General features: G+C 42.6%; 1 protein-coding gene across 2 annotated transcripts in view; it reads left to right on the forward strand.

Annotated features, from left to right (window-relative positions):
• LOC309476139 (SLAM family member 5-like) overlaps nt 1-24,980 on the forward strand; it is a 234,798-nt gene that overhangs the window by 59,201 nt on the left and 150,617 nt on the right. The window contains exons 3-4 of one of the 2 annotated variants that reach the window (XM_082139358.1): nt 21,649-21,930; nt 22,031-23,819. In XM_082139358.1, coding sequence (XP_081995484.1) covers nt 21,649-21,930; nt 22,031-22,206 — 458 coding nt within the window. In that variant the 3' untranslated portion in view covers nt 22,207-23,819. Of the gene's footprint in view, nt 1-21,648; nt 21,931-22,030; nt 23,820-24,980 lie in introns of those variants that run through there. The other variant, XM_082139357.1, reaches the window with a different exon arrangement.

The following is a 24,980-nucleotide window of genomic DNA, read 5'->3' on the forward strand; positions in this document are numbered from 1 at the left end:
CAGAGAGACAGAGAGAGAGAGAGAGAGAGAGAGAGAGAGATGGGTGAAGAGACAGACAGAGAGAGAGAGAGAGAGAGGTGAAGAGACAGACAGAGACAGAGAGAGAGAGAGAGAGAGAGAGAGAGAGATGGGTGAAGAGACAGACAGAGAGACAGAGAGAGAGAGAGAGAGAGAGAGAGAGAGATGGGTGAAGAGACAGACAGAGAGAGAGAGAGAGAGAGAGAGAGAGAGAGAGAGAGAGAGAGAGGTGAAGAGACAGACAGAGAGACAGAGAGAGAGAGAGAGAGAGATGGGTGAAGAGACAGACAGAGGAATGAAAAACAGTGGAGAAATATGAGGAAAGCTCAGCAGGACGAGATGAAGAATCTGTAATGAATCTGTCATTTTGAATCAATCCATTTGCGACCAGAATAATGAAACAAACACACTTATATGTAACATGGAGTGAATGACAAAAAAAAAAAAAAAAAAAAACGTTGTGGAAGTTCATATGAGAAACGTGGGTAAAAATGTAGGTTTTCTGATTCGTAGAAGGAAAACATACAGTTCTCTTACGAGAGGTACTCTCGTACTGCGTAAATCTTACGCTAGGGGAAAACCTCTTTTCCGCGAGATACTGAAGCCAAAAATTATCCTTAATTTTGAAATAATGTAAAACGCGTTGCGGCAGCATGCAGACACAGGCGAGACGGCTTGTGCGCCTATTGGCTGCCCTGCGGCAACTGCAGCAGCCTATCGATAAGGCCCACTCGTGACGTCAGCTCCAATGGGGGCGCTTCGCGCCCAATACGTCACGTCCCGCCAGAATGGGCGTGGTCTAGGGCTATAAACATAGCTTCGAGAGGCTAGCTCACTGATTTTTCATCTCTTCAGCGAAGCTCTCGCATCGCTGGATCCGGAGAGAAGCCGCGCCGTTTGAAGAAGCCTTTCAGCGGGACGAGTCGACACTCTGAAGCCGCTGGCCGCGCCGCCTTCAGTCGCCTTCCTGCTGCGCTATCCGGCGTTATATCCTTTCTCTGCTACTGTGTTTTGTGTATGTGCTCGCCGCCGCGACACACACTCTCATTGCACTAAAAGAGCCGGGCGTCTTTTTCAAGACGCCCCTTTCCTGAGGATCACGCAGCTCTCGCGCTCGCGCTCGCTGACGGCGACCGCCCTCACTGCGAGCCAGTTACTGCCTATGGTGACTCTGAGGACTCACCTGGCATCCTTCTCCGAGACTGCTCCTCCGCCCCCCCCAACCCGCAAAGCTCGCCGGTGCGCCCGCTTGCCTTGCCTGCTTGGGGGACGATACCTGCTCTCCCTCTGTTCGAGCCGCGCAAACCGCGCCGTTCACAGGGGATGTCAGGAGCGGACGGTCACGGGGCTAGCTTTCTCTCTCCCTCTGTTCGAGCAGCGCAAACTGCGCCGTTCACAAGGGAGGCTGGAAGCGGACGATCGGGGTTAGTTTTTCTTTACGTTACAAGAAAGCTACCCTGCCCTTGCGCCCCATTCACGCGTCACTCACCGGCGAAAAGAGAACTCAGTTCCCTGATTAGGCGACTGGAAATATCAATATTGCAGCAAACGAGCCTGTTGTAACACGCACGCTTGCAAGCAAACGCCGAAGAAAACATGTTGACGCTCTCTTATATGCTCATGCATCTACACACCTTTGTGTTACCCCCTGTGGCTCAGTGGTGGAATCTTAGGTTTTTCGCACGAGAGACCGGGGTTCGAATCCCGGTCTAACGGCAGATATATTATGCCGCCAATGCTTCGCTCTGTCAGTTCCCTGAAAGGCGACTGCAGATGTGCATTTTGCAGCCAACGAGCGCGCTGTACAACCCGCTCGCCTGCACCCAAACACCGTTTCTATGGTTCCCGTGCGTCACTGGCGAAAGGAGAAAAGGGTGTTTTTAGCCCCGCTGCGGCCGGGCCGACCTCCACTCCTGACACATTTCTCATTCCCCTCTTAAGTTCAGGTGACTGGAAATGTCAATATTGCAGTGAGCGAGCCTGTTGTTTTGCACGCACGCCTGCAAACAAACGCCAGCATGTTGACGCTCTTTAATAATACTCGCGCTACTGAATGTCTATGTGTCTTCCTCTGTGGTCCAGTGGTAGATCATCAGATTTTCGCGCGAGAGACCCGCGATCGAATCCCGGGTCTACCGGCAAAACACATTTTTGCCGTCAATTCTCGCTCTGGCAGTTCCCTGAAAAGGCGACTGCAGATGTGTATTTTGCAGCCAACGAGCGCGTGGTACATCCCGCTCGCCTGCACCCAAACTCTGTTTCTATGGTTTCCGCCTCTGAAGTTCAGACGACTGGAAATGTCAATATTGCAGTGAACAAGCCTGCTGTAATACACGCACGCCTGCAAACAAACGCCAGCATGTTGACGCTCTCTGTTTCTATGGCAACTTCTCGCTCGTTCAGTTCCAGTAAATGCGACTGTTCCAGTGTATTCTGCAGTAAACAAGTCGGCGAAGCAGCCCGCTTGCCTGCACACAAACGCCACTTTTACGGCTACCCAGATAAATCCCATAAGAGTGTATTTTCTGGTGTCCCGGCCACGGCCGATGGTGTTACGAATGTAGACGAAATGCCCACTGCCCAGTGCTCATTCCTACACACAAACACAGCCCGTCACACAGGGCTCGCGCACATGAAATCGACCCAGGTCGATTGCGCATTAAACGTGGTAAATGTGCCCACTGCCCAGTGCCCACAAACACTACGTTCCGCATATCTCAAGGTTTCTGTAAAAACAAAACCAACGTGCATTCGCTCTGCTCAGGCGGACAATGCTCTCAGTGTTGTAAATGTGCCCGCTATCCCGCGCCCACATTCACACATAGACATGACAGGTCCTACGGGACTCGCCCAGCCCTCCCCTCTCGGTTGACCACCGCATAGGAGTCGAGCGCGGGCAATCTGCCCGCTGTTATCAGCGCGCCCCCTGCCTCGAAGCGCGACGCTTATGTTACAGCACACCGAAGCCCCTCTGTCGCTGAGCGACCAGAGCGCGCTCCGCATTCAGCCCCTAGCCATTCGTGCAGATGCATGGGCAAGGCTACCCGGGGGTTTTGAAGTGAGTGCTAGACATTATAGAAAGAGGCTATTCGCTACAGTTTCGCCGACGCCCTCGCCGCTATGTGACGCGCGTCGAAGCTACGGTAAAAACAGAAGTAGCACCACCTACTTCGAGCCGAAATTTTGAAACTGTTGAGCAAAGGGGCCATAGAGCCTTTATCTCAAGCTCAGAGTGAAGGAGGGCTATACAGCAGATACTTCCTGGTACTGAAAAAAGACGGGGGTCTCAGACCCATACTAGATCTAAGGCAACTGAACAGAGTGCTTGCGAAGCAACAGTTCAGAATGCTCACGACCAGAAAAACCCTCACGCAGATTCGCCGAGGAGATTGGTTTGTGTCAATAGATCTGAAAGACGCATATTTTCAAATACAAATAGCGTCACGTCACAGGCGACGTTTGAGATTCGCCTTCGAGGGCCAGGCATATCAGTGCTCAGCCCTACCGTTCGGCTTGTCTCTAGCCGCTCGCACCCCTCAGACTACAGGGCATGCGAGTATTGAACTACTTGGACGATTGGCTGATTCTAGCTCAATCTCACTCGGTGCTCATAGAGCACAGGACCATTTTGCTCGATCACCTCGAGAATCTGGGTCAATTGGGCGAAGAGTTCTCTGTCTCCCAGACAGATAATATCTTTTCTGGGCACAGAACTGGACTCGCTGTCTATGATAGCGCGACTGTCACCAGAGCGCGTACTAGACATTCAGCGCGCAGCGAGCTCTTTCCGCTGCGGCGCATCTATCCCGCTCAAGAAATTTCAGAGGATGCTAGGTCTCATGGCCTCAGCATCATCAGTACTTCAGCTGGGCTTGCTTCGCATGCGCCCGCTACAGTTCTGGCTGAAAGCGCGAGTACCGCGCCGAGCGTGGGCTTCCGGTCTGCTTCGTCTCACATTTACATTTACATTTACATTTATTCATTTAGCTGACGCTTTTATCCAGAGCGACTTACAATTGCTATATATGTCAGAGGTCGCACGCCTCTGGAGCAACTAGGGGTTAAGTGTCTTGCTCAGGGACACATTGGTGTCTCACAGTGGATTCGAACCCGGGTCTCTCACACCAAAGGCATGTGTCTTATCCACTGCGCCACCACCACCCTCAAGGTCAATCAGAAATGCATCGCAGCTCTGAAACCTTGGAAAGCAAACGACTTGTACCAATCAGGTGTTAGCCTGGGGACTTCCTCGAGTGTGAAGGTAGTGTCTACGGACGCCTCCACCTTGGGATGGGGAGCACTGCTCAAGGGCAGACCGTTCTTCGGCCAATGGTCAGAACGGGAGAAGCTTCTACACATAAACTGCCTCGAAATGTTGGCAGTAGACAACGCACTGACGCGTTTTTGTCCCTAAATACGAGGACACCACGTCCTGGTCCGCTCGGACAACATGTCAGTGGTGTCCTACATAAATCGCCAGGGCGGCCTCAGGTCCCGAAACCTGCACAGGCTGACAGAACGCCTCCTGGTGTGGGCTCAGCGCAACCTGCTCTCGCCGAGAGCAGCGCATGTGCCAGGGCTCCTGAACGTAGGACCGAACAGACTGTCCAGGAACAATGTTCCGACAGGCGAATGGCCTCTACACCCACAGACAGTCCAGCTGCTGTGGAAGAAATTCGGCAGAGCGGAAGTAGACCTGTTCGCGTCTCAAGAAAACGCTCACTGTCTGGAATTTTTCTCCCAGAGCAGGGACGTGCTGGCTCACGTATGGCCCCGCCGCCCGCTCTATGCCTTTCCTCCCGTCTCTCTCCTGCCTCAGGTGATAGAACGGATCAGAGAAGGATGCTCAGTGCTACTCGTAGCGCCGTTCTGGAAAAACCAACCCTGGTTCCCAGTTCTGATGCAGCTAGCAAGCACTGCCCCATGGCCAGTGCCAGTGAGGAGGGACCTCCTCTCTCAGGCCAAGGGCTCGTTTTGGCATCCGCGCCCAGAGCTGTGGTCCCTTCATGTTTGGGCCATCAACGGGTACCCGCTGACCTCCCCAAGCGGAGTGTTAAACACGATCACGCAGGCTAGAGCTCCGTCTATGCGACGTCTCTATTCCTCGAAATGGTCAGTGTTCTCCAGCTGGTGCACAGCTCGTGGCGTGTCGCCCCTAGACTGTGGGGTGACGGAGGTTCTCTCCTTCCTACAAGAGCTGTTGGACAAGGGCAGAACCCCTTCCACGCTCAAAGTGTATGTGGCGGCCATAGCAGCGTTCTCAAAAACAACGCTGGGTCAGTCAGTAGGAAGGAACGATTTAGTCATCGTCTTCCTTAGAGGAGCTAAGAGACTGAATCCTCCCAGACCTCCCTCAGTCCCTGTATGGAACCTTTCTACAGTGCTGGAAGCCATGAAAGGTGACCCATTCGAGCCTTTACAGACGATTGATCTTAAACACCTGTCTTTCAAGACAGTGTTTCTTCTGGCTCTCGCTTCAGTGAAGCGCACAGGGGACTTACACGCGCTCTCAGTAAGCGCGACGTGTATGGAGTTTGGGCCTAATGACTCAAGAGTTATACTCAAACCTAAGCACGGTTATGTTCCAAAATCCCTCAACACACCGTTTAGGGCGCAGGTCATTCCCTGTCAGCCCTACCGGTCTCTGACGAGGAAGGAGACGCAAGCTTCCTTTGCCCAGTCAGAGCATTAAAAGCTTATGTGTCTCGCACGTCTGTTTTCAGACAGACAGAGCAGCTCTTTGTTTTCACTCTACGGACGTTCTAAGGGACTTGCCGTGTCGAAACAGAGCCTATCCAGTTGGATAGTTGATGCTATAGCGCTGGCTTATACCTCTAAGGGCTTACAGTGCCCATTTGGAGTCAGAGCACACTCCACGAGAGGCGTGGCCTCGTCGTGGGCTTGGTCTAGTGGGATTGCCTTGCAAGATATCTGTATGGCGGCAGGCTGGGCCTCCCCGTCTACATTTATAAGGTTTTATAACCTAGAGGTTCCCGCCTTGCAGGCTAAGCTGCTTTCGGTCTAAAATCGGTACTGTCTGCCCTGATGTGTTCGGGCCAGAATACTGAAACTGCTTGAGCAAATGCTCGCTGTTGGATCGCGCAGCTCTATGGGCAGTGTGTAAGACCCACTATATTCGTCAGTCCAGGCCGGGGGTCGCCCTGACTGTACGACACATCATCAGTATAACTGCTCCTTATAAGATGTTATATTATTACAGGAATGATGCTATTCTAGCCACTCTTTCCTGGGCTCTCTGTGAGTCCCTTATGATCATGTACTATATGAGCCCGGGCACTTGCCCTTGGGACTTTGGTGCTGGATCTTAGCATGCACGGCGTTTTACACTGTTTCCCCTAGCGTAAGATTTACGCAGTACGAGAGTACCTCTCGTAAGAGAACGTACTCGGTTACTAACGTAACCTCGGTTCTCTCTAGAGAGGAAACGAGTACTGCGTATCTTGCCGTGCCTGCACACGCTCTGGTTCGCTTCGGCGATGAAAAACCAGTGAGCTAGCCTCTCGAAGCTATGTTTATAGCCCTAGACCACGCCCATTCTGGCGGGACGTGACGTATTGGGCCTTATCGATAGGCTGCTGCAGTTGCCGCAGGGCAGCCAATAGGCGCACAAGCCGTCTCGCCTGTGTCTGCATGCTGCCGCAACGCGTTTTACATTATTTCAAAATTAAGGATAATTTTTGGCTTCAGTATCTCGCGGAAAAGAGGTTTTCCCCTAGCGTAAGATTTACGCAGTACTCGTTTCCTCTCTAGAGAGAACCGAGGTTACGTTAGTAACCGAGTACGTTCTCGCTGGCCAACTCTTCTGAATCAGTTCATTCAAGAAGACTCCATCTCAAAAGTTCCCGTTTCACAGCGTATGAATCTGAACCAGGTTATCATCGAGAACTACAACCAAAACTATTAATAAGAGCTTTTCTGTTAACTGAAAATAAAGCTGAAATATTAGTTGAAAAATATAACGAAAATGAATTTTTTTTGCCTTGGCAGTAAACTGAAAGAAGTGAAGTTTAAAACTAACTAAAACTGAAATAAAAGTTAGACCTTAAAAGCAATATTAAAAAAACACTAATAAAATGACAAAAGCACATAATGAAATAACAAACATTTTTACTAAAATTAACATGAAAACTAAAAAATATAAAAATAAAAGCTTATTCAAAATAATACAACTAAAATAGAAAGTAAAATACCACTGATCTGAAGTGAGTAACGACTGATTCATGAGTCTCAAGTACAGCTGTACAAGTTCCTGGTTCACTTTGAGTCTGAACACGAGTGAGTCGAGAACTGTGAGCAGTTCAGTGAGTCATCAGAGGGATTCTCAGTCAGCGAGTCTGAGTCGGTTCATTAAAAGAATCACTCATATGACTCTAGTTGCGTGTTCATCTAGAGTCTGAACACGAGTGAATCGAGAACTCAACACAACAGATGCGGTGACTTTAGTTGTAGATTGAGGAAACGCATGAGTAGACGAGTGAAGACGACCAGAGCGTCACAGAAGTCTAGTGTAGGTCGAGTGTGTATCGTGTGGGTCAAGTGTGTGTCGTGTGATCGTACCTCAGGCCGTTCACGATGTCCTTGGTCTTGCCAAAGTATATTTCATTGAGAGTGGAGCGGATCTTGTTCTCCATGTCCTAAAAGACACACACACACCCCGTTAAAACATGTATGACGACATGTGTAACCTAAACTAGCACTGAAGCGTGTGTGTGTGAGAGTAAGTGAGTGATTGAGAGTGTGTGAGTGAGCGAGTGAGTGTGAGAGAGTGAGTAAGTGTGAGAGGGAGAGAGTGAGTGAGTGAGTGAGTGAGTGAGTGAGTGTGAGAGTGAGTGAGAGTGAGTAAGTGTGAGAGTGAGAGATCATGTGATCAACCAATCACATGGCAGTTGCTTCAATGCAGAGAGAGAGAGAGAGAGAGAGAGAGAGAGAGAGAGAGAGAGAAAGAGACTTTTTGACTTTTAAAACACCTTTTTATTTGACATTATAACATTAAAACAAAAAAGGTGTTTAATATACCTTTACACCTTTCCCATTACTACCACGGGAAAAGTAACTCTCCATCCTCCAAAGAAAACAAATTTGTGCTTAAGCACCACTTCATTCCAAAACTCAACATATCATCATTCATTTTATAATATTCATATTCTAATTTAATTCTAGATTTAACCAAAGCTTTAAACAAGGCTAATATATTAATATTTTTTCCTTCATTTTCAATTTTATATGCCTTCCAAATAGATAGTTTTGCTTGACCAATCAAAAAATTTGAGAGAGTACAGTTTTCTCTTTGAGAACGTGAATATTTACACCCAAAAATAAATATTGTTTTTGAAAAAACCCAACCAAGACTTGATAACATACCCTCTAAAAAACTAAAGAGAGCACACAGTCTTTGACATTCGCAAAAAGTATGAAAAACTGTTTCTAATACATTGCAAAAACTACAAACTGGTAATATTTCAGAATTACATTTAAACAGAAAGGTTTTTGTTGGCATTGCACAGTGCAAAATACGCCACTGCAGGTCTCCTGAGCGCTTCGGTAAAGGACTTTTATAAAACAACCGCCAAGAAGGTGACTGTTCTTGAGATACAGATAAGAAACTTCTCCATTTTGTATCTTTCTTCTCTATTAGTTGTTTAGAAAATGTCATTTTAACACATACAATATACAATTGTTTTTTATTTATTTCCAGAAATGATTCATGTTCTAGCTCTCGAAAGGAAAGGAGCGGTCTTCCTTCTTTAACATCTTGATAACTATGTGGAGTAATAAACACCTCAGGGAAGAGGCATTGCTTTAACCCAGTAGACAAAAACCTCTCAATAAACTGTCTAAGTAACACTGGAAAGGATTCTTTCAGCTTGTTTAAGATGTTTCCAACAATTCTCTCAGATTTTCCCCCAACTTGTCTACAAATTTATTGTACTGAAATCCATTTTCTTTCTTCTAAATCAATTAAATCTTCTACTTTTGAAATACCTCCTGAAACAAAATTCTTAATTTCGGTATCTGACATATCTTTTTGGCAAAACCATGAATTATAAAAAAGTGGTTCGTCAAGACCAAAATGCTCTTCTCTGTCTGTTTTAAATTGATTCCAGACACTTAGAACATTCTTATGGAAACTAGTAAAAGATACATTTTTAAACATTTCGTTTGACATCAAAAATAACTGTCTGTCAAGTCCTCTTCCACCAGTGTTCCGTAAAATGGCTAAACTGAACATAATCCATGGCTGAGGGTTTCGATCATAAAGCAGTCTTTGAGCTATCTGTAATCTCATTGCTTTCACTTTTGAGACTAGATGGATAAGGCTTTGACCGCCCTCAAATACTGGCAAACACAAGACTCCTGAATTCAGCCAGTGATATCCTCCCCAAAAGAAATCCACAAAGTGTTTCTGGAGTAGTTGTAAAAGGTCTGTTGGAGGGTCTAAAACGGACAGACGATGCCACAACATCGAAGCAGCCAAATTATTAATAACTAATACCCTTCCTCTATAGGACAGCTGAGGTTGAATCCACTTCCATTTCTGAAGTTTCCCCAACACTTTTTCTGCTATTCCATCCCAGTTCTTTGTCATGTATTGATCAGTACCAAAGAAGACTCCAAGAATTTTAAAACCATCTGTTTTCCACTGACACATTTGAGAAAGATGAGGTGGACTTTCTTCCTGCCAATGGCCCAGAAGTAGTGCATTGGTTTTATTCCAGTTCACCTGTGCTGAAGACGCTTCCTGATACAGGTCAAGACTCATATTCAAGTGCCCAATATCTTCTTGAGATCGTATTATCACGGTGATGTCGTCCGCGTACGCTGTAAGGCTTACGGTAGTTACTTCTGAGATATCAGGATTAAGAACTGAAATGCCATGTAGATTTTTCCTCAAAAGTCTCAGCAAGGGTTCTATGGACAAGGTATATAAAAGTCCAGAAAGGCTGCAGCCTTGTCTGACACCTCTGCACACTGGAAAAGTTCTTGTTAAAACTCCATTAATCTTCAACATACTATATACATCAGTGTATAGTAGCTGAACTTGTGAAATGAATTTCTCTCCGAACCCGAAGGCAGTCAAAGTTTTAAAGAGGTAGTGATGGTCGACTCTGTCGAATGCCTTCTCCTGGTCAAGTGACAGAAGACCAACATCAAGCTTGTGTATGTCAGTTAACTGTAATAGATCACGCACCAGAAACAAGTTATCAAAGATGGAGCGTTTCGGAACACAGTATGATTGATCTTCATGGACTATGGAAGCCAAGCATTCTTTCAGCCGATTCGTCAATGCCTTCGAGAGTATCTTGTAGTCTGTGTTTAAAATTGAGATGGGGCGCCAGTTTTTTAAGGACCTTAAGTCACCTTTTTTAGGTAATAAAGTTATTACGGCTCTTCTGCAACTAAGAGGTAAAACTTTCAATTTTTCACTTTCAGTAAAAACAGAATGTAAATCTGGTCCAATAAGTGACCAAAAAACTCTGTAAAATTCAGATGTTAAACCGTCCAACCCTGGGGATCGTCCAGCAGATTGTTGTTCACAAGCTGTACTTAATTCTTCAAATGACAGTGAAAGTTCTAGTTCTTTCTTGTTATCGTCGCTTAATTTAGGGACATCATTAAGAATACGTTCTACAGCTTTAGGATCACAAGACTGAGCACTGTAAAGATTTTCGTAGAATGACAAGGCTTGTAGGATAATCTCCTTTTTATCTGTTGTCTCTCTCCCATCGGGTAGTTTAAGATGATCAATTGATTTTCTCTCTCGAACTTTCCTTTCCAAGGCAAAAAAGAATTTTGAGGAAGTGTCCATGTTGTGAAGTTGAGCAATTTTTGCTCGAACTATTGCTCCTTGGTCTCTTTCTTCGTACAGATTTTTTTAAATAAATTTATTCTGTTCAAGCAGATCTTCACTTTCCCCATCTTCTCCACTTATAGAGCTACTTAGCTTTAAAATGTCATCTTCCAAACGTTTGATCTTCTTTTTAGTTTCATTCGTATTATTTTGTGTATACTGTTGGCAGAAAGACTTCATCTGGATTTTTCCAATGTCCCACCATTGGCTTAAGGATTTAAACTGTGATATTCTCTCTCTCCAAGCTCTCCAGAAAAGAGTAAAAGAGTGCACGAAAGAGTGATCTTTTAACAATCTATTATTAAAGTGCCAGTAAGATTTGTTATGAGTATTCAATGTTGTGACCGTGACAGATATGTAGTGATGATCAGATAGGGGTGTGGGACTAATACTGCTATTAAGAAAATACTGTCTCTTAGTTTTTTGAACATAAATCCTATCTAACCTGGCTCCAGATATAATTTTTGAACTCATCTTTAACCATGTATATTGTTTTTCTTTAGGAAACGATTCTCTCCACACATCAACAAGTGCATGATATTTTAAAACATTTCTAAGTGCTTCTGATGATTTTGGGTGAGGTTCATCGTGATTCCTATCAACTGTATGATTAACAGTGCAATTAAAATCTCCGGCTACAACAATTACTCTTTCTTGGGGAATTCCTTTAATCACTTCTTGTAATTTTCTAAAGCATTCAATTCTGTCAGAACCAACATTAGGGGCGTAAACATTAATAAAAGAAAAAGATAAACCTTGCAAAATAATATCTACTTGTTGCATTCTACCAGGTATAATATCTATCATACTGAAATCCTGTCCTTGGAGTTTATAGCAGATATCAGAATAGCAACACCAGCACTGACATTTGACCCATGATTGAGAAAAACTTGCCCTTTCCACTCACTAAGCCATTCTGGCTGGTTATATTTATCAGTGTGAGTTTCCTGTAAAAAAATTACACCTGTCTTCTTTAAAGTTAAAAAATTAAAAAGAGCAAATCTTTTCCTTACACTACGGCATCCATTAACATTTAAAGAACCAATGCTCAAGGATGCCATAATTATTAACAGGGAAAAAATAATGCAGCTGAGTACCATTATTGCAAGCTTCATCCTAACCTGTTACACCTTTTTATTGCTACGTTGGATCGTATTTTTCACTTTAGTCATTATTTTTTTGAGGCGATATCGTTTTTGTCTATTGAATTCTTCAAGAGTTGCATTTGTCATTACATATCTGGAGGAGGCAAGAAAGCCTTTCAAATCTGGAAAAAACATTTCCATCTGGGGATTCCTGGTACCTTTAGTTTTATCAAGGAAGACACTAATTTGTTTTACAGAATATAGTCTGGAGTTTGTATCACTCGTTTCTAAAGACCCTGCTTGTGAACCGGTTTCTTCCATGTCAAAAAAACTCCCTTCACTTTCACTTCCATCATCTAAATCATCATCTGACAGGATATTATCTGTACTTACATTTGACCACTGACTACTTTTCCCTTCTTCAGATTCATTTTCATTTGTCACAACACTTTGTTTTTCTGTGTCTTTTTGCGGTAAACTCGTATTTTCCTTACTTTTAGACTGAGAACATGCGTTTTCTGACTGACTTACATCAGAAATCTCAGCTCTCTGTTCTGATTGTTTGCCATCGTTTGTATTTTCCTCTCGGTTTTGAGGCTTTGAGTTTGTCTCTTCACGCACATTAGAGCTGCTCTCTCCTGCACTGTTATGAGATCTGGGGCACGTCTGCCGAACATGACCATGGTCACCGCAAACATAACAGCGCATTTGTTCCGTGCTGATAAAGATTGTGTAATCTTTACCCTCGATTGATATCTTTATCGCTACTTCAAGCGGGTCATATTGTGCGTTCGGTATTATATAAGTGAAACGTCGAAAGGACATAATGTGCTTTATGTCAGGATTTTTGAGTCCTAAAGGGATCATTCTGATCGGCGCAGTTATTTTACCGTAACGCTGAAGTATTTCTTTCAAAGTTTCATCTTTTATAAATGGCGGTACATTGGAAAGAACTACTTTTTTGGAGGGACTAGATAGTGGCAGTAATTGTAAAAACATATTGTTTACCTCAAGCCCTGTCTCGATTAGTTCATCAACCATATCAACTTCAGTAAGAAAAACAACAAGTGCTTTATTCATCCTGGCAGCTGACTTAATGTTTGAACCACTAACCTTCTGACTGACGGCTAGCAGAACGTCTTCAATGTTCATGTTCTCCTGCGGCATGCACTTGAATCCGTGTTTGAGAGTCAGACGCGAGAAAGCGTCGTTTGACTCCATTATTACTCGCAACCCTGCGCTATGCGCAGTCTGCGGGTAAATACTATAACAATCCTTTCGTTCAATTTATGAATGACTATAAACAATGAAAGTTGAAAAAGGAAAAACAGAAAAGTTTTCGCACGCGTGCTCAAGCACCTGCAATCTTCCCGCTACCCACAATCCCTTGAGAGAGAGAGACAGACAGACAGACAGACACTTGGTTACACTTCTGTTAAGCATTCATCTGAAATTCAACTTACTGTTTACTCACCTGTTTCGCTGTACCGATCCATTCTGCAAATTAAAGCATTTAACTTAACATTCTGTCTGCTTCGTCTATGCCAAACCTGACAGATAGTAGCACCTCCAATTCACTTTCTGTAAAGTTTCATTTCTTGCCACTTGCATTAGCCATTTTCTTACTGCTTTCTTTTGCCAAAGTGGACTCATTACCATATTTAAATTTACTTAATTAAGGGAGGAGACTGGGTGGGGCGTTGTGCATGTGCGCTCAATTTTACGTTAATTGGGATGTACAAAGAGAATATGCATGGGATCCTTCGTACGCAGAGATTCATACATCTCTTTTTTGGTTTTTTTTTTTTTTTTGCGTACGCACATTTACAGCTTTGTCCGTACACAATGTTTTAGTATGAATTCAACAAGTCTTTGTACATGAGGCCCCAGGTTAATCTGTCTACTAGGGGCAATGGATATTTTTTTAAATAGCATCGCTGAATGTCTGAAAGACTTAATCCAGTAGGGGTGGTTCTGGATGAATCTTTTAGACATGCCTTTTACAGCTGAAATGGCCAGGCTTTTGAATACTATATGTGGTGTGGTGTACCTTTTATCTAATTTAAATTCATATAGCATTACTGGCCATAACACTGTTTAACATAATTACTGTTCTTCCTCTACCTTTTTTGTTTGCCCCATTCCCTATTTAAAAAAATAAATAAAAAACCCTCATTCACCAATTCAATTCAATTTTCATTTTATTTTATTTGCCCACCACTCCCCCTTCCACAAGAAAAGCCCCTCATCCACCCTGGCCATTCCATCCCAGGGGCCTCCTCTCCATTCCACGGTGAATGTAGCTTTATGGAATTTACCCAGTTCCACTATGTACTGCCATTTTATTTGGCCACCTGCTGTCTGTAACACTTTTTTTCTCAGCCAAAATGTACCCAAGTGTAACTAACGAAACTTAAGGCACCACTGAAAATCAAAATTAGGTTCGGCTCTTGAAATGAATTGACCTCTGTTTGATAGCAAACGCAAAATGTTGAAATCAAGTTTTTATGTGATAAAAGATTAAAGCCTGGTTCACACGGGACGATTTTAAAATTGTCGGCCGATTTTCCAAACCTGAGAGACCCCACACACGGGGATAAAAAATCACGGGTCTAACAGTTTTGGTCGTACAGTGTGTGGTGCGCAGCCACACGGCAAAATCAACGCATCACACACGAACCGATTTGACTCCCGAGCATTCCCAGGTCAGACGGGAAATCTCGCAAAATACCTCGAGATCAAATGTGAATTCAGAGTAAACAATCATGGCGGATGAAGAGGATGCAGTGGCGATAGTTTGTAGTTTGTTTTTAACTGAAAAAAAAACGTTATCAAAAGAAAATGCGATGATCTCCGACGTCCACCGGACTTTCTGGTGCGCCATGCCGCCGGCTGTTTTGATTATGTTTCCCGGTGCTTCCTCGCCGCCTCGTCACCTCGCTTTCTGATTGGCTACACTCCTCAGTCCACAGGCTGCGTGCTCGTTTGTCCCCTGGGGACACCACACACGAGAAGAAATCGGGCCAAATAAATCCAACATGTTGGATATCCCCGATTTGAGATCGGAGCGGTCCCGACGTCCTTCCGAGCAGACGAGATCAGTCTTAACACACCACACACGGCAGGAATATCTGATCAGATTATTTTACGATAATCGGAGCATCCTTAAGATTGTCGGAAGGGGTGAATCGGGGCTAAAATCGGCCTAATTATCCTGCCGTGTGAACCAGGCTTTACTTTGTTTTTACTTCAACACGTGACAGCAGCAAGCAGGCTCCTGATTGGTTAACGCGGCGCGAATTGACGCAGAAGTTCAGATTTTTCAACTCGGGCGGCAGACGCGAATTCGCGTCAAACGCGTGAATGCACAAAAAGCACTACATAAAATCATTCCCGCGTCTTAACGCGCCAGATGCTCAATTCGCGCCATTCGCGAAATCAATGCATCTAGTCAATGCTTGTGTTTACACCGGCCGCGATGCGGCGCGTTTCAGAAGCTTCCCAGAAGCGGCTCTCCGCGCCGCTTCGCTAAATATAGGCGCCTACGGATGCGCGTCCAAGTCGCACCGGAGATACAAAATAAAATAAAAAAAAAAACCTGTCAATTTCCAAATAAACACCCTCTGCAGACTCCCAAACGTATTGCACGTATATTGGCAATATATCCTTGGTAGGAGAAACCCCAAAATCAGAAAAACACGTCGGACAGGCAAATCACGTGGTCTCACGCATCCAGTCGCTCCGCTTCTGATTTGCTGAGTTGGCACCGCGTGGAGGACGGAATAAAACCTTGTCGCAGCCGTAATGCGGTGCAGGCGTGTGCAGTGTAAATGAGGGGTCAGAGTTTTTGTCCTAACAAGGCGCGACGGCGACACGCGACGTTTCTAATTTAGAAACGGTTTATATTTTTCTGCGACGTCGTGCTGGAACAACAAAGTGTGGCAATGATAATCTCAGGTACTGTTTATATGCTTTATTTAATGTTAAAAGCGTGAAATGTGACTGAATATCATTTAGTGCTCCAGCTTTGTAGCTGTAAAAGCAACAATGGATATAATTCACCTCAGATCTTGAAATGAAACAAATGGAAACAAGAACGTTCAAACTGTGAACAAACAAGTGTATTATTTGACAAAGATTGTTTTATTAACTCAGTAGCCTATGTTTTTTTTAAATGGTGTAATATTTGTGAATTTGATTATGTAGCTAGCTACTTATCCATTTTCTTGCGAGTGCTGTCAAGTTTACTCTCAAGTGCTGTGCGCTTGCCGCGAGACTCCGCCCACACGCCGTTCTGATTGGCTGTGATTTTTGATTGACGTTGTGGCATCTCACAGTCGCGTCACGTCTAGTGTGGACAGACACACTAGGTGTTTCTCAATGTCAAGGATACTTCCTTGGCAGGATTGGTCCTTCCAAGTCACTTCCTTCAGAGGCTAGGCGAGGCTCCTCTTTAGCATTCGGAGAACACGTTTTTCAACGGCTCTGGAACAGGCTAGCAAGTGCACGTCATTGCATCATTACTCATTACGTCAGTGAAAATGAAAAACAGAGCGTTGCTATGGACGCAGTTCTGTTCACTCAGGCAATATAATCGTTTTTAAATCAATAAACTCCTTTTTAATCATATATATATATAAATTTGTTTCTTAGTTTCAGGTTTAATCTTTGAATAAATGTTTTATTCTAAAACAAGAGCTGACTTCATGATTCTTGTTTTGATTCAGATATTGTAGTATATATAATCGAGAATTTATCTCTCAGGTAAACTCAGCCCTAAGCTCAATTTTAACTTCACTCCTTTTTTCAAGTGACAGGTTTCTGAGACGTGGTGCCAGACTCAATAGAAAAAGCTCCTCCTCATCTGCAGACTGATTGAGAACATTCATCAGCTGGTTCTCGAATTCATCATTCTGCCCCTTCCTTTTTTTGTTCCTCGTCGATCCCTGTGGTGCTGGCGTAGCCCGTGGAGTGCTGGGTGCTGCAGGGACATGTGACACATGAGGTGCCGAGGTAGATGGTGGCCCCCAGGACACATCAGGAGGGTCAGACAGAGTCTCAGAAGACTCAACAGCCAGAACTGCAGGGGTAGACAGGGTGCTGGGAGATACACCAGTCAGGTAAAGGGTCAAGGTTTCAGTTAGGGCACCAGGTGGTGGGGTGCTAGGTGGTGATGACTGAGCAGCCAGGGGTGATGCGGTAACCTGGGAGCTGGTCAATCTCTCTTCTAGGGATGGGGTCATATTAGATGAAGTGGCCCTCTCTTTCACATGAGGCTCCAAAAAACTCATTATGGAGAAATACCTCCATGTGGTCTTCTGTTCTGCCCCTGCACCACTCTTCTTCTCCCTCATAGCCTTTCTCTCCTTTATATACCTGTCCCTGAGATTTTTTCATCTCTTTTTACACTCATCCTCTAATTTGAGAAAGGATTTTATCTTTTTTAATAACACATTTGAAAACTATACCTCTACTCCATGTAATTTAACAGGTGTAGAGTTCATTCATGGGGGACACATATTAAAAAAACTGTTTACACACATTGCCTACCTACAAGTTACCTGACGGTTAAAACACAACTATTTTTAATGTAAATCTGTCTGTCTATGAGACGATCGTTCATACCATACAATTAATATAATTCACTTTACAGTTCAGGAGGAAAAAAGGCTTTTAACACATACTGCCCGTGCATACGTTCTATGTATAACAGTTATATCTAATAACTTATAGACAGATCACCAGGTGATCGTCCATATTGCATATCTACAACCTGATTTACACACCTGACATGCCAACTTGAATGGAGATATGTCTCCATGACACAGCTTTCCTGACAATGTCTCTATACGACCTCAAACTTGTATCGTACAGCTCAGGAAATTCCGACACACACAGTACTAGCCGTTCATCCATATTGATTTCCGTGCTTGTTTGGATCCCCCGATTCTATTGGGGGATCCAAATCGTCGCAGAGCTGGTAATCGTCGCAGAGCGCAGCGGCAAAAGTTGAACTATTTTGAACTTTGACCGCGGCGTGCGCGTGAGCACGCCAATGATGCGCACCGCTGCACTTGCGCTTTGGTCGACACAGCAACAAAACGTCCTTGCGCGTCCATTGAGATGAATGGGTTTTATAGCGCAGCGCCGCGCATACCACGTCCTGTGTGAAAGGCCCATCATTCGCGCCGCAGGAATTTTTTACGCGCGTAAAGGCCTATTTATACTTCTGCGTCGAACTCACGCCGTAGCTACGTCGTAGGCTGTGTGTAGCGCGCGTACCCTTCGGCGTACCCTGACGTGCACCTCTCCAAAAATTTAACAACGCGTCAACTCTACGCGGACGCAAGCGCTGTGATTGGTATGCTAGGACCGCTCCCTCGGGTTTCACACGCTCCCTCTGCATGTGTAATTGCACGTCAACGCGGACAACGACGCAGAAGTATAAATGAAAACCAACGCGTTGCCTACAGCGTAGAGGCTCCGGCGTAGGTCCGGCGTAGGTCCGACGCAGAAGTATAAAGGCCAATTTATACTTCTGCGTCGAGTGTACGCCGTAGTGTACGTCGTAGGCTACGCACGTAGGCGACGCCGTCGTGAGCATTTATACTTCTGCGAATGTCTGTGTTGCTCTGCAGTTACACCGCCGAAACGCTAGTTGGCGCGGGTGGGTTTTAATGTTCCACTGTGTTTACATTCCTCGCGGCTGTTTTGAGTTTAGGTTTCTACGAGCAATGGCGACTGAAGGAGTCATAAAGATGGCTGGCTGTATTTCCGCACTTCTTCAAGCAATCTCTCGGTCACTTGGTCTATTTCCATGGCTCTTCACTGATCTTCGGAATTTAAAAATGGCGGGCGGGCGGTGCAGAGTGCAGAAGATCATTCCGGAAATGCGTAGGAGGAAACGCGATGCTATCCAGCCGACCAATCACAGATCTTGCGGTCCGCGTCGCCGCGACGCGTAGTTACATTTTTGAGGAGGTGCGCGTCAGGGTATATTTGCTATTTCTTGGGGGCTGGTGATCTCTCAGCAGTTTCCAAGCTGTTTCTTAATTCCTCTGTATTTTAGGTCTTCTTTGGGGCTCTAGATGCTTTGGTTAGGGAATTTTTGTTTGTTAGCACATCATACATGTTGTCCATTACACAAACCTGTGCTAAGCCTCCATCAGAAGGACTCTTGTCTACTAGTTGTAATTAATATTTTTTAAATAACATTGCTGAGTGTCTGAATGGCACTGATCTTGCACTTAAATGTTCATGGAACCTTTCTGTGAACTGTAAATAACAAATGCTGATGATATTGAACCCATTGACACTGTACATGTCACTTTTTTGTCTAGGACTGATGGACTGTTACACCCTTCCCTTTACTTATGCCAAACCAATGTCTGTTCATTTACAAACTTACTGTTGATGGCACTGAACTTGAAAATGAAAACACTTACAAATGTTTATGGAACTTTTCGATCAACTGTGACCTACATTTAACTCATTAAAACTTGAATCAAACCAGTTTTGTCTATGCTGTCAAACATTTACAATTAAATTGCAGTAGGAGCAAAAACAATCAGTAGGTAGAATTGAAGACCTAGATGCGGAAGTAAATTTGCATTTTTATTTATATGTCTTGAGCATTACAGGTAAATAACACTAAATGTTGTAAGCTAGTAAATAGTCAGTATTGCGGAATGGCACTGATCTTTATGGAGTTTACCCAGTCCCAGTTATTTTTTAAATAACATTTCTGAGTGTCTGAATGGCACTGATCTGATGAAAAGTCTTTGAAATCAGAAATTGCCACTGGTCAACATGGCTTTTGCTCCATCTGTTAGGATTTCAAACTGTTCCGCACCTTAGGCTGATCTGAAACCAGAAATACTGGTAAATACAATGCAAATGTTATGGCCTAGCTTAGTAGAAAGCCCACTCACCACGTCAAGGTGTAGGCCAAGAGTGAGTACACTGGACAATACTTACTTAACAAACCAAGACGCAGACAACATGAAAATGACATTTATATTACAGTTAGAATATTACACACATTTATATTAGGCTACATACACACATAAAAGGGCCACATATTAAAGAACCAATATCCACTTTTTACTATTAACTTGCAAACAGGATTAAGTGAAATGAACAACAACTGTTTTGGGGTCTTTTTTGTTTTTCAGTAACAACATGTCATGTTACATTTTTGAACTTATGGCTTATACAAAGTGTTGCCCTTAACGTTATACAGTGCTACATAAACAGCTGTCCCATAATTGACTCAAGCACCTTTCTAGTATGACTAACATTAAGCGAAATCAATACAAGGGCACAATGGTTTTCACTAATGTTAACTTTCTTCAAGTTAACGTTACCTGAATGTATGTGTGCTTTTGTCAGTCGGTCATCATTTTCGACAATAATTCATTCTTCCATACACGTACGTGGGAATTTCCGATAGCTACTAGGCTAGCTTGATAGCAAGCCAGTTAGCAGTCATTACTGTATGTTAGCGGTAGGTAAAGTACCTCGGATGCTAACTTATCTGAGGCGATTTAATGCTAACTGTTGCAGTGCCACTGCCCACAAACATTGATGCTAAATAGTGCTAACTACGTGAAATAGTGGAATGTCACTTACCGGAAAAAATGGAGCGAAGTCCTCCTACAGTGTCGGTTAGTGCAGTTTATAGCAGAGCAACCCATTTTATGTACGATATTTCAATACAATTGTTATATATGTGTGTTATTATAACAATATATATATATGTGTGTGTGTGTGTGTGTGTAAGGGATAATGTAGAGCGAGGCGGTCGTTATAGCGAATATAACCCCAACAGGCTGATCAGGAGGAAGCGGAGGGGTCTTGAATCAGCCTGAAGGGGTTGTATTCGCTATAACAACCGCCTCGCTCTACATTATCCTGCTTATTACATGGCTACCTACCAAATAAATCAATAATTTGACACAAAATATTGATTTAAAAAGGAGTTTATTGATTTAAAAATGATTGTATTGCTTCCGTTAAAGAAAATAGTCCGTTACGTCTCTACGGTTAGAATCCTGCGTCCATAGCAACGCTCTGTTTTTCATGGCAACGGTGTGATATACTTAGCAGCTTCTGTTATCAAGAAATAACAGACTGCATTCTACAGTAGAATTCAACCAAGCCATATAGTGTGTGTGGATACAAAAATACTAAACTATTGTACCTACATTTCATGCTTAAATCAATTTAGAGTTTAACTAAATAACATAAGATTGTAATGGGACATCAAAACTTAGTTATGTAATTAAAGATCATACTCTTTTACCAAAAAACAAAAGCATACATGATAAGGGGTTATCACGATTCAGAAAGTACAATATGACAACAGTACAATCAAAATCCCATAAAAGTGGCTCATAGGACTGAAGTAATTTGATGCTTTGTGTGAGAACCAGACTCAAAATACTGAAAATCTTACCATCCACTAAAGCCCTCAAATAGGCCTACACAGTTCCATATACTCTTTGAAAATGTTACATCAGGTTTGACATCAGCAGCACTTATTAGCAAATAGCAACAAAGACTACTTTTATTGTGCTTTTTTTTGTATTGTAATAAGTATGTTGGTAAACTTTTTGATTAACTATTCCTTAAATATTTTTTATTTGTTTTCATTCCTGTTTATTTTTTTCCCAGCCCATCTGCCTGTTCCTGTCATCAGAAGAGACTGTTCATCATCATCATCATCATGTTCATTGGTGTGTTCATCAGTGTTGAATGTGAGTGATGCGACTCTCTCCTGGTACGCAGGAATCAGTGTATTGTCCAGCATCAGTGTGTGTGATCTCAGCATCAGTCTCTCTCTACCTCTGGAGGTGGAATATCAGGATAACTACACCTACAGCTGTGTGCTGAACAATCCCATCAGCAACCAGACCACACACCTCAACATCACTGAGCTCTGTCACACATGTGCAGGTATATTTTCTATTGGTTTTGGTATTCAAAGTATCAAAGTTCGATAAATAGTTTTTTTTACAAGTAAAATTCCTTCTGTGTTGTTCTTTTCTTACCTCAGACTCTGTCTTTTGCTGTGATACTACGGAAGCTGTGATCCGATTGGTTGCCTCTGCTCTGGTCTTTGTTGCTGCTGTTTCTGTGCTGGTTTATGACATCATATCCACAAGAGTGGAAAAGAAGAGATCAAAGACATCATATTCTCATAACAGGACACTAGGTGGTGATAATAATTAAATGCATCTCAATAAGCTCTCTCCCTAGCCCTTATGTGGTGTTCAAAACCCTATAACCCCCGGGATCTTCCCGGTCAAAAATGACCAGACTATAAAAAATAGCTTATAAATCTCTCATTATACTATATTTTCACCCAATATTGGATTTAATCTTTTTTGTCAACTTGTTCTCTTTCAATTAGGACTGGTTTTATATTTCTATTTGCATCTAATTAATCGTAGGCCTCATTTATTTGACAGTAGGGATCTCATTTTTTGAGTAAAAAAAACTTTATTTTTGAATCATTTTGGAAATATGATTTCACCATTGATGAAAGTTTTTTAACATTGCTTCGATGATATGCGTCATGTTCAACATTTTCAAAATGTCAATATCACGTCTTATGTGGTACTTTTTTTCCTATTGGTTTTTACCACGTTCACCCGAAAAATTCACTGAAAGAACGTGTTAATCAGTAAAACCTGAGATGTTTCCATCCTTGGATGTAGCCTGTAAGCGTTTGTAGCAGCAGCCGTTCTGCAACTGCTGCCACGTCCGTCTTCAAAGAATCCAGTGTGAAGAGTAATCGATCCAGTGGGCTATAAACTCATCTTTAACACAATTCTTTCTGGGACCCGTTAAAAACATTGAAAAATCACTGGACACAAAACATAAAAGTTAAGCAAATTCTTTAGAATTTATTGATTAATAACACAATATGATTGATATGATATGATTAATGATTTTAATTAATGAGTGCATTTCTGTAATATATTACTTATTCTAGAATAAAAAGTAAGTAAAATCTGTCCTAAATAATAAGCATTTAAATTTCCATACTTACAATATTTAGATCACAGAAGACTTCTCTGTTAGTTCAGCTCATTCTTTGTCTCGTCCGCAACACATAGACGGTAATGATTGCATTTTTCTTCTTTCTTTAGCAAAGCTCTTTCTAATATATTTTCAATTTCTCTCTACTCTGCCATTTTCTCAAATGATTTTTCTTTATAAACCATCTTCTCTATAAATCATTTAACAACAACTTCTGTTGTCTTGCTTTATAAAAACACTTTCATTATATAAGGTTACGGTTGACCCAATAGATAAGTGCTTTATACACAAAAAAGCATATTTATAATGGAAACATTTGCATATTCCATAACAAAGGTAGGCTAGTCTTGAAAATCAGGTCTCCGTGAGAACGCAAGTCCATTCTTTTAGTTTTAGAATCAAGAAACAGCCTGGGTTCGATTGACTGCATTTTAGTTTGATGATGATATAGGTGATGACTGCATAGGGTATGATGTCAAGTTACCAAATAGCCTACTAGAACTGATACTGCATGATGTGTGCGTTTTGCCTGTTTTTTGCCTATGTTAATTGCATACAACAGCACATTTCAGAAGATAAAACCATGATTTTAAGTTATATTCTGGAAAATACTTATGTTACCCTTATGCTACCCTTATGCTGTGTTTGGGTCTTTTTCCCAAATTTTCCCCAAAAAACACTTCCCCAAATTTTTTGGGGATACATTTTGTACTTCCATACAATCTGATTATTTTGAATCTGCCTTTTAATTAATGTGTATGTTTAACATTTTGGAAAATAAAAATGTATTTTGACATGTATTTTGTGTTTTAAACAAACTTTTGTGTTGGAGTGAGTTGGTATATTCTCTTGAATATATGAGTCAAACAAATATCATTTGAATTAATTTGAATAATATCACAGGCCAGTGGAGTCTCTGACCACCAGATGAGTAGAAGGTATGGATTTATATTTGGAGAATTCCAAATATAAATCCATACAAATAGTACAATTGAATAATAAATGATTATTGGTACAAATTACTGGCTGCTCAAAGGGTGAGATTTATGCAATGTTTAAGTTCCATGATCAAATCCTAGTAGATATACAGTATATTAATGAATTATGACAATTTACTTGGCCTGCACTGTAAGGCTTTTTAAACACTTTTCTGCTATGTAAATTTATCAGCACAATCTTACTTTTATCCTACATCATAAAATAATTATGTTAACTACTCACAATTTAAACTTTTTTTCAGTAATTTTAAAGCAGTTCTAGCTACACTGGTGTTTGAGTTCCATTCCAGTGGTATATATGGTTCCAGTGCAGTGGTATAACACTTTACAATAAGGTTCATTGGTTAACATCAGTTAACTAGTTAACATGAACTAATAATGACCTGCACGTATACAGCATTTATGAATCTGTGTTAATGTTAATTTCAACTGTAACGACCAAGACAATCAGACAAATAACTATTTGTTACATTTAACAAATAAGCTTTAAAGCCCACTCTTAGTAATCAAAAACATCCCCCCAAAAGAGACAAGAGAGCAGGAAGGGATTCAGTCACCAGGGCGACGATCAGATAAGATGGCGTTATTGCTCTGAAAAATGTGGTCACGTGGAAAAAGCACAGGCCATAGAAAAGACCCACAGCCCTTAAAAAAGACTTTCCTGTATTAGTTTATGGATTAACTGATCTATAAATGAACATGCACCCCAGGACACTGTGAATGATTTACTGTCGTTTTTGATACTATTATGTCTTTGATACAACAGTATGTATTTTATGATAGAACCAACAGTCAATGTAACCCCACCACCAGTATCGTGTCTCCTATCTAATTAATCCTCATTTAATGACTCACACTTTAGTGTACATCACCTTCTCTTAGAATGCAGTGTTTGTTTGTTCGTATGGCCGTACCAACCCTGAGAGGTGGGACATTTGTCAGGCTTCAAATGCCCTCTGCTCT

The sequence above is a fragment of the Leuciscus leuciscus genome (genome assembly GCF_965113295.1).
Source record: "Leuciscus leuciscus genome assembly, chromosome: 15".
Taxonomy (NCBI): Eukaryota; Metazoa; Chordata; class Actinopteri; order Cypriniformes; family Leuciscidae; genus Leuciscus; species Leuciscus leuciscus.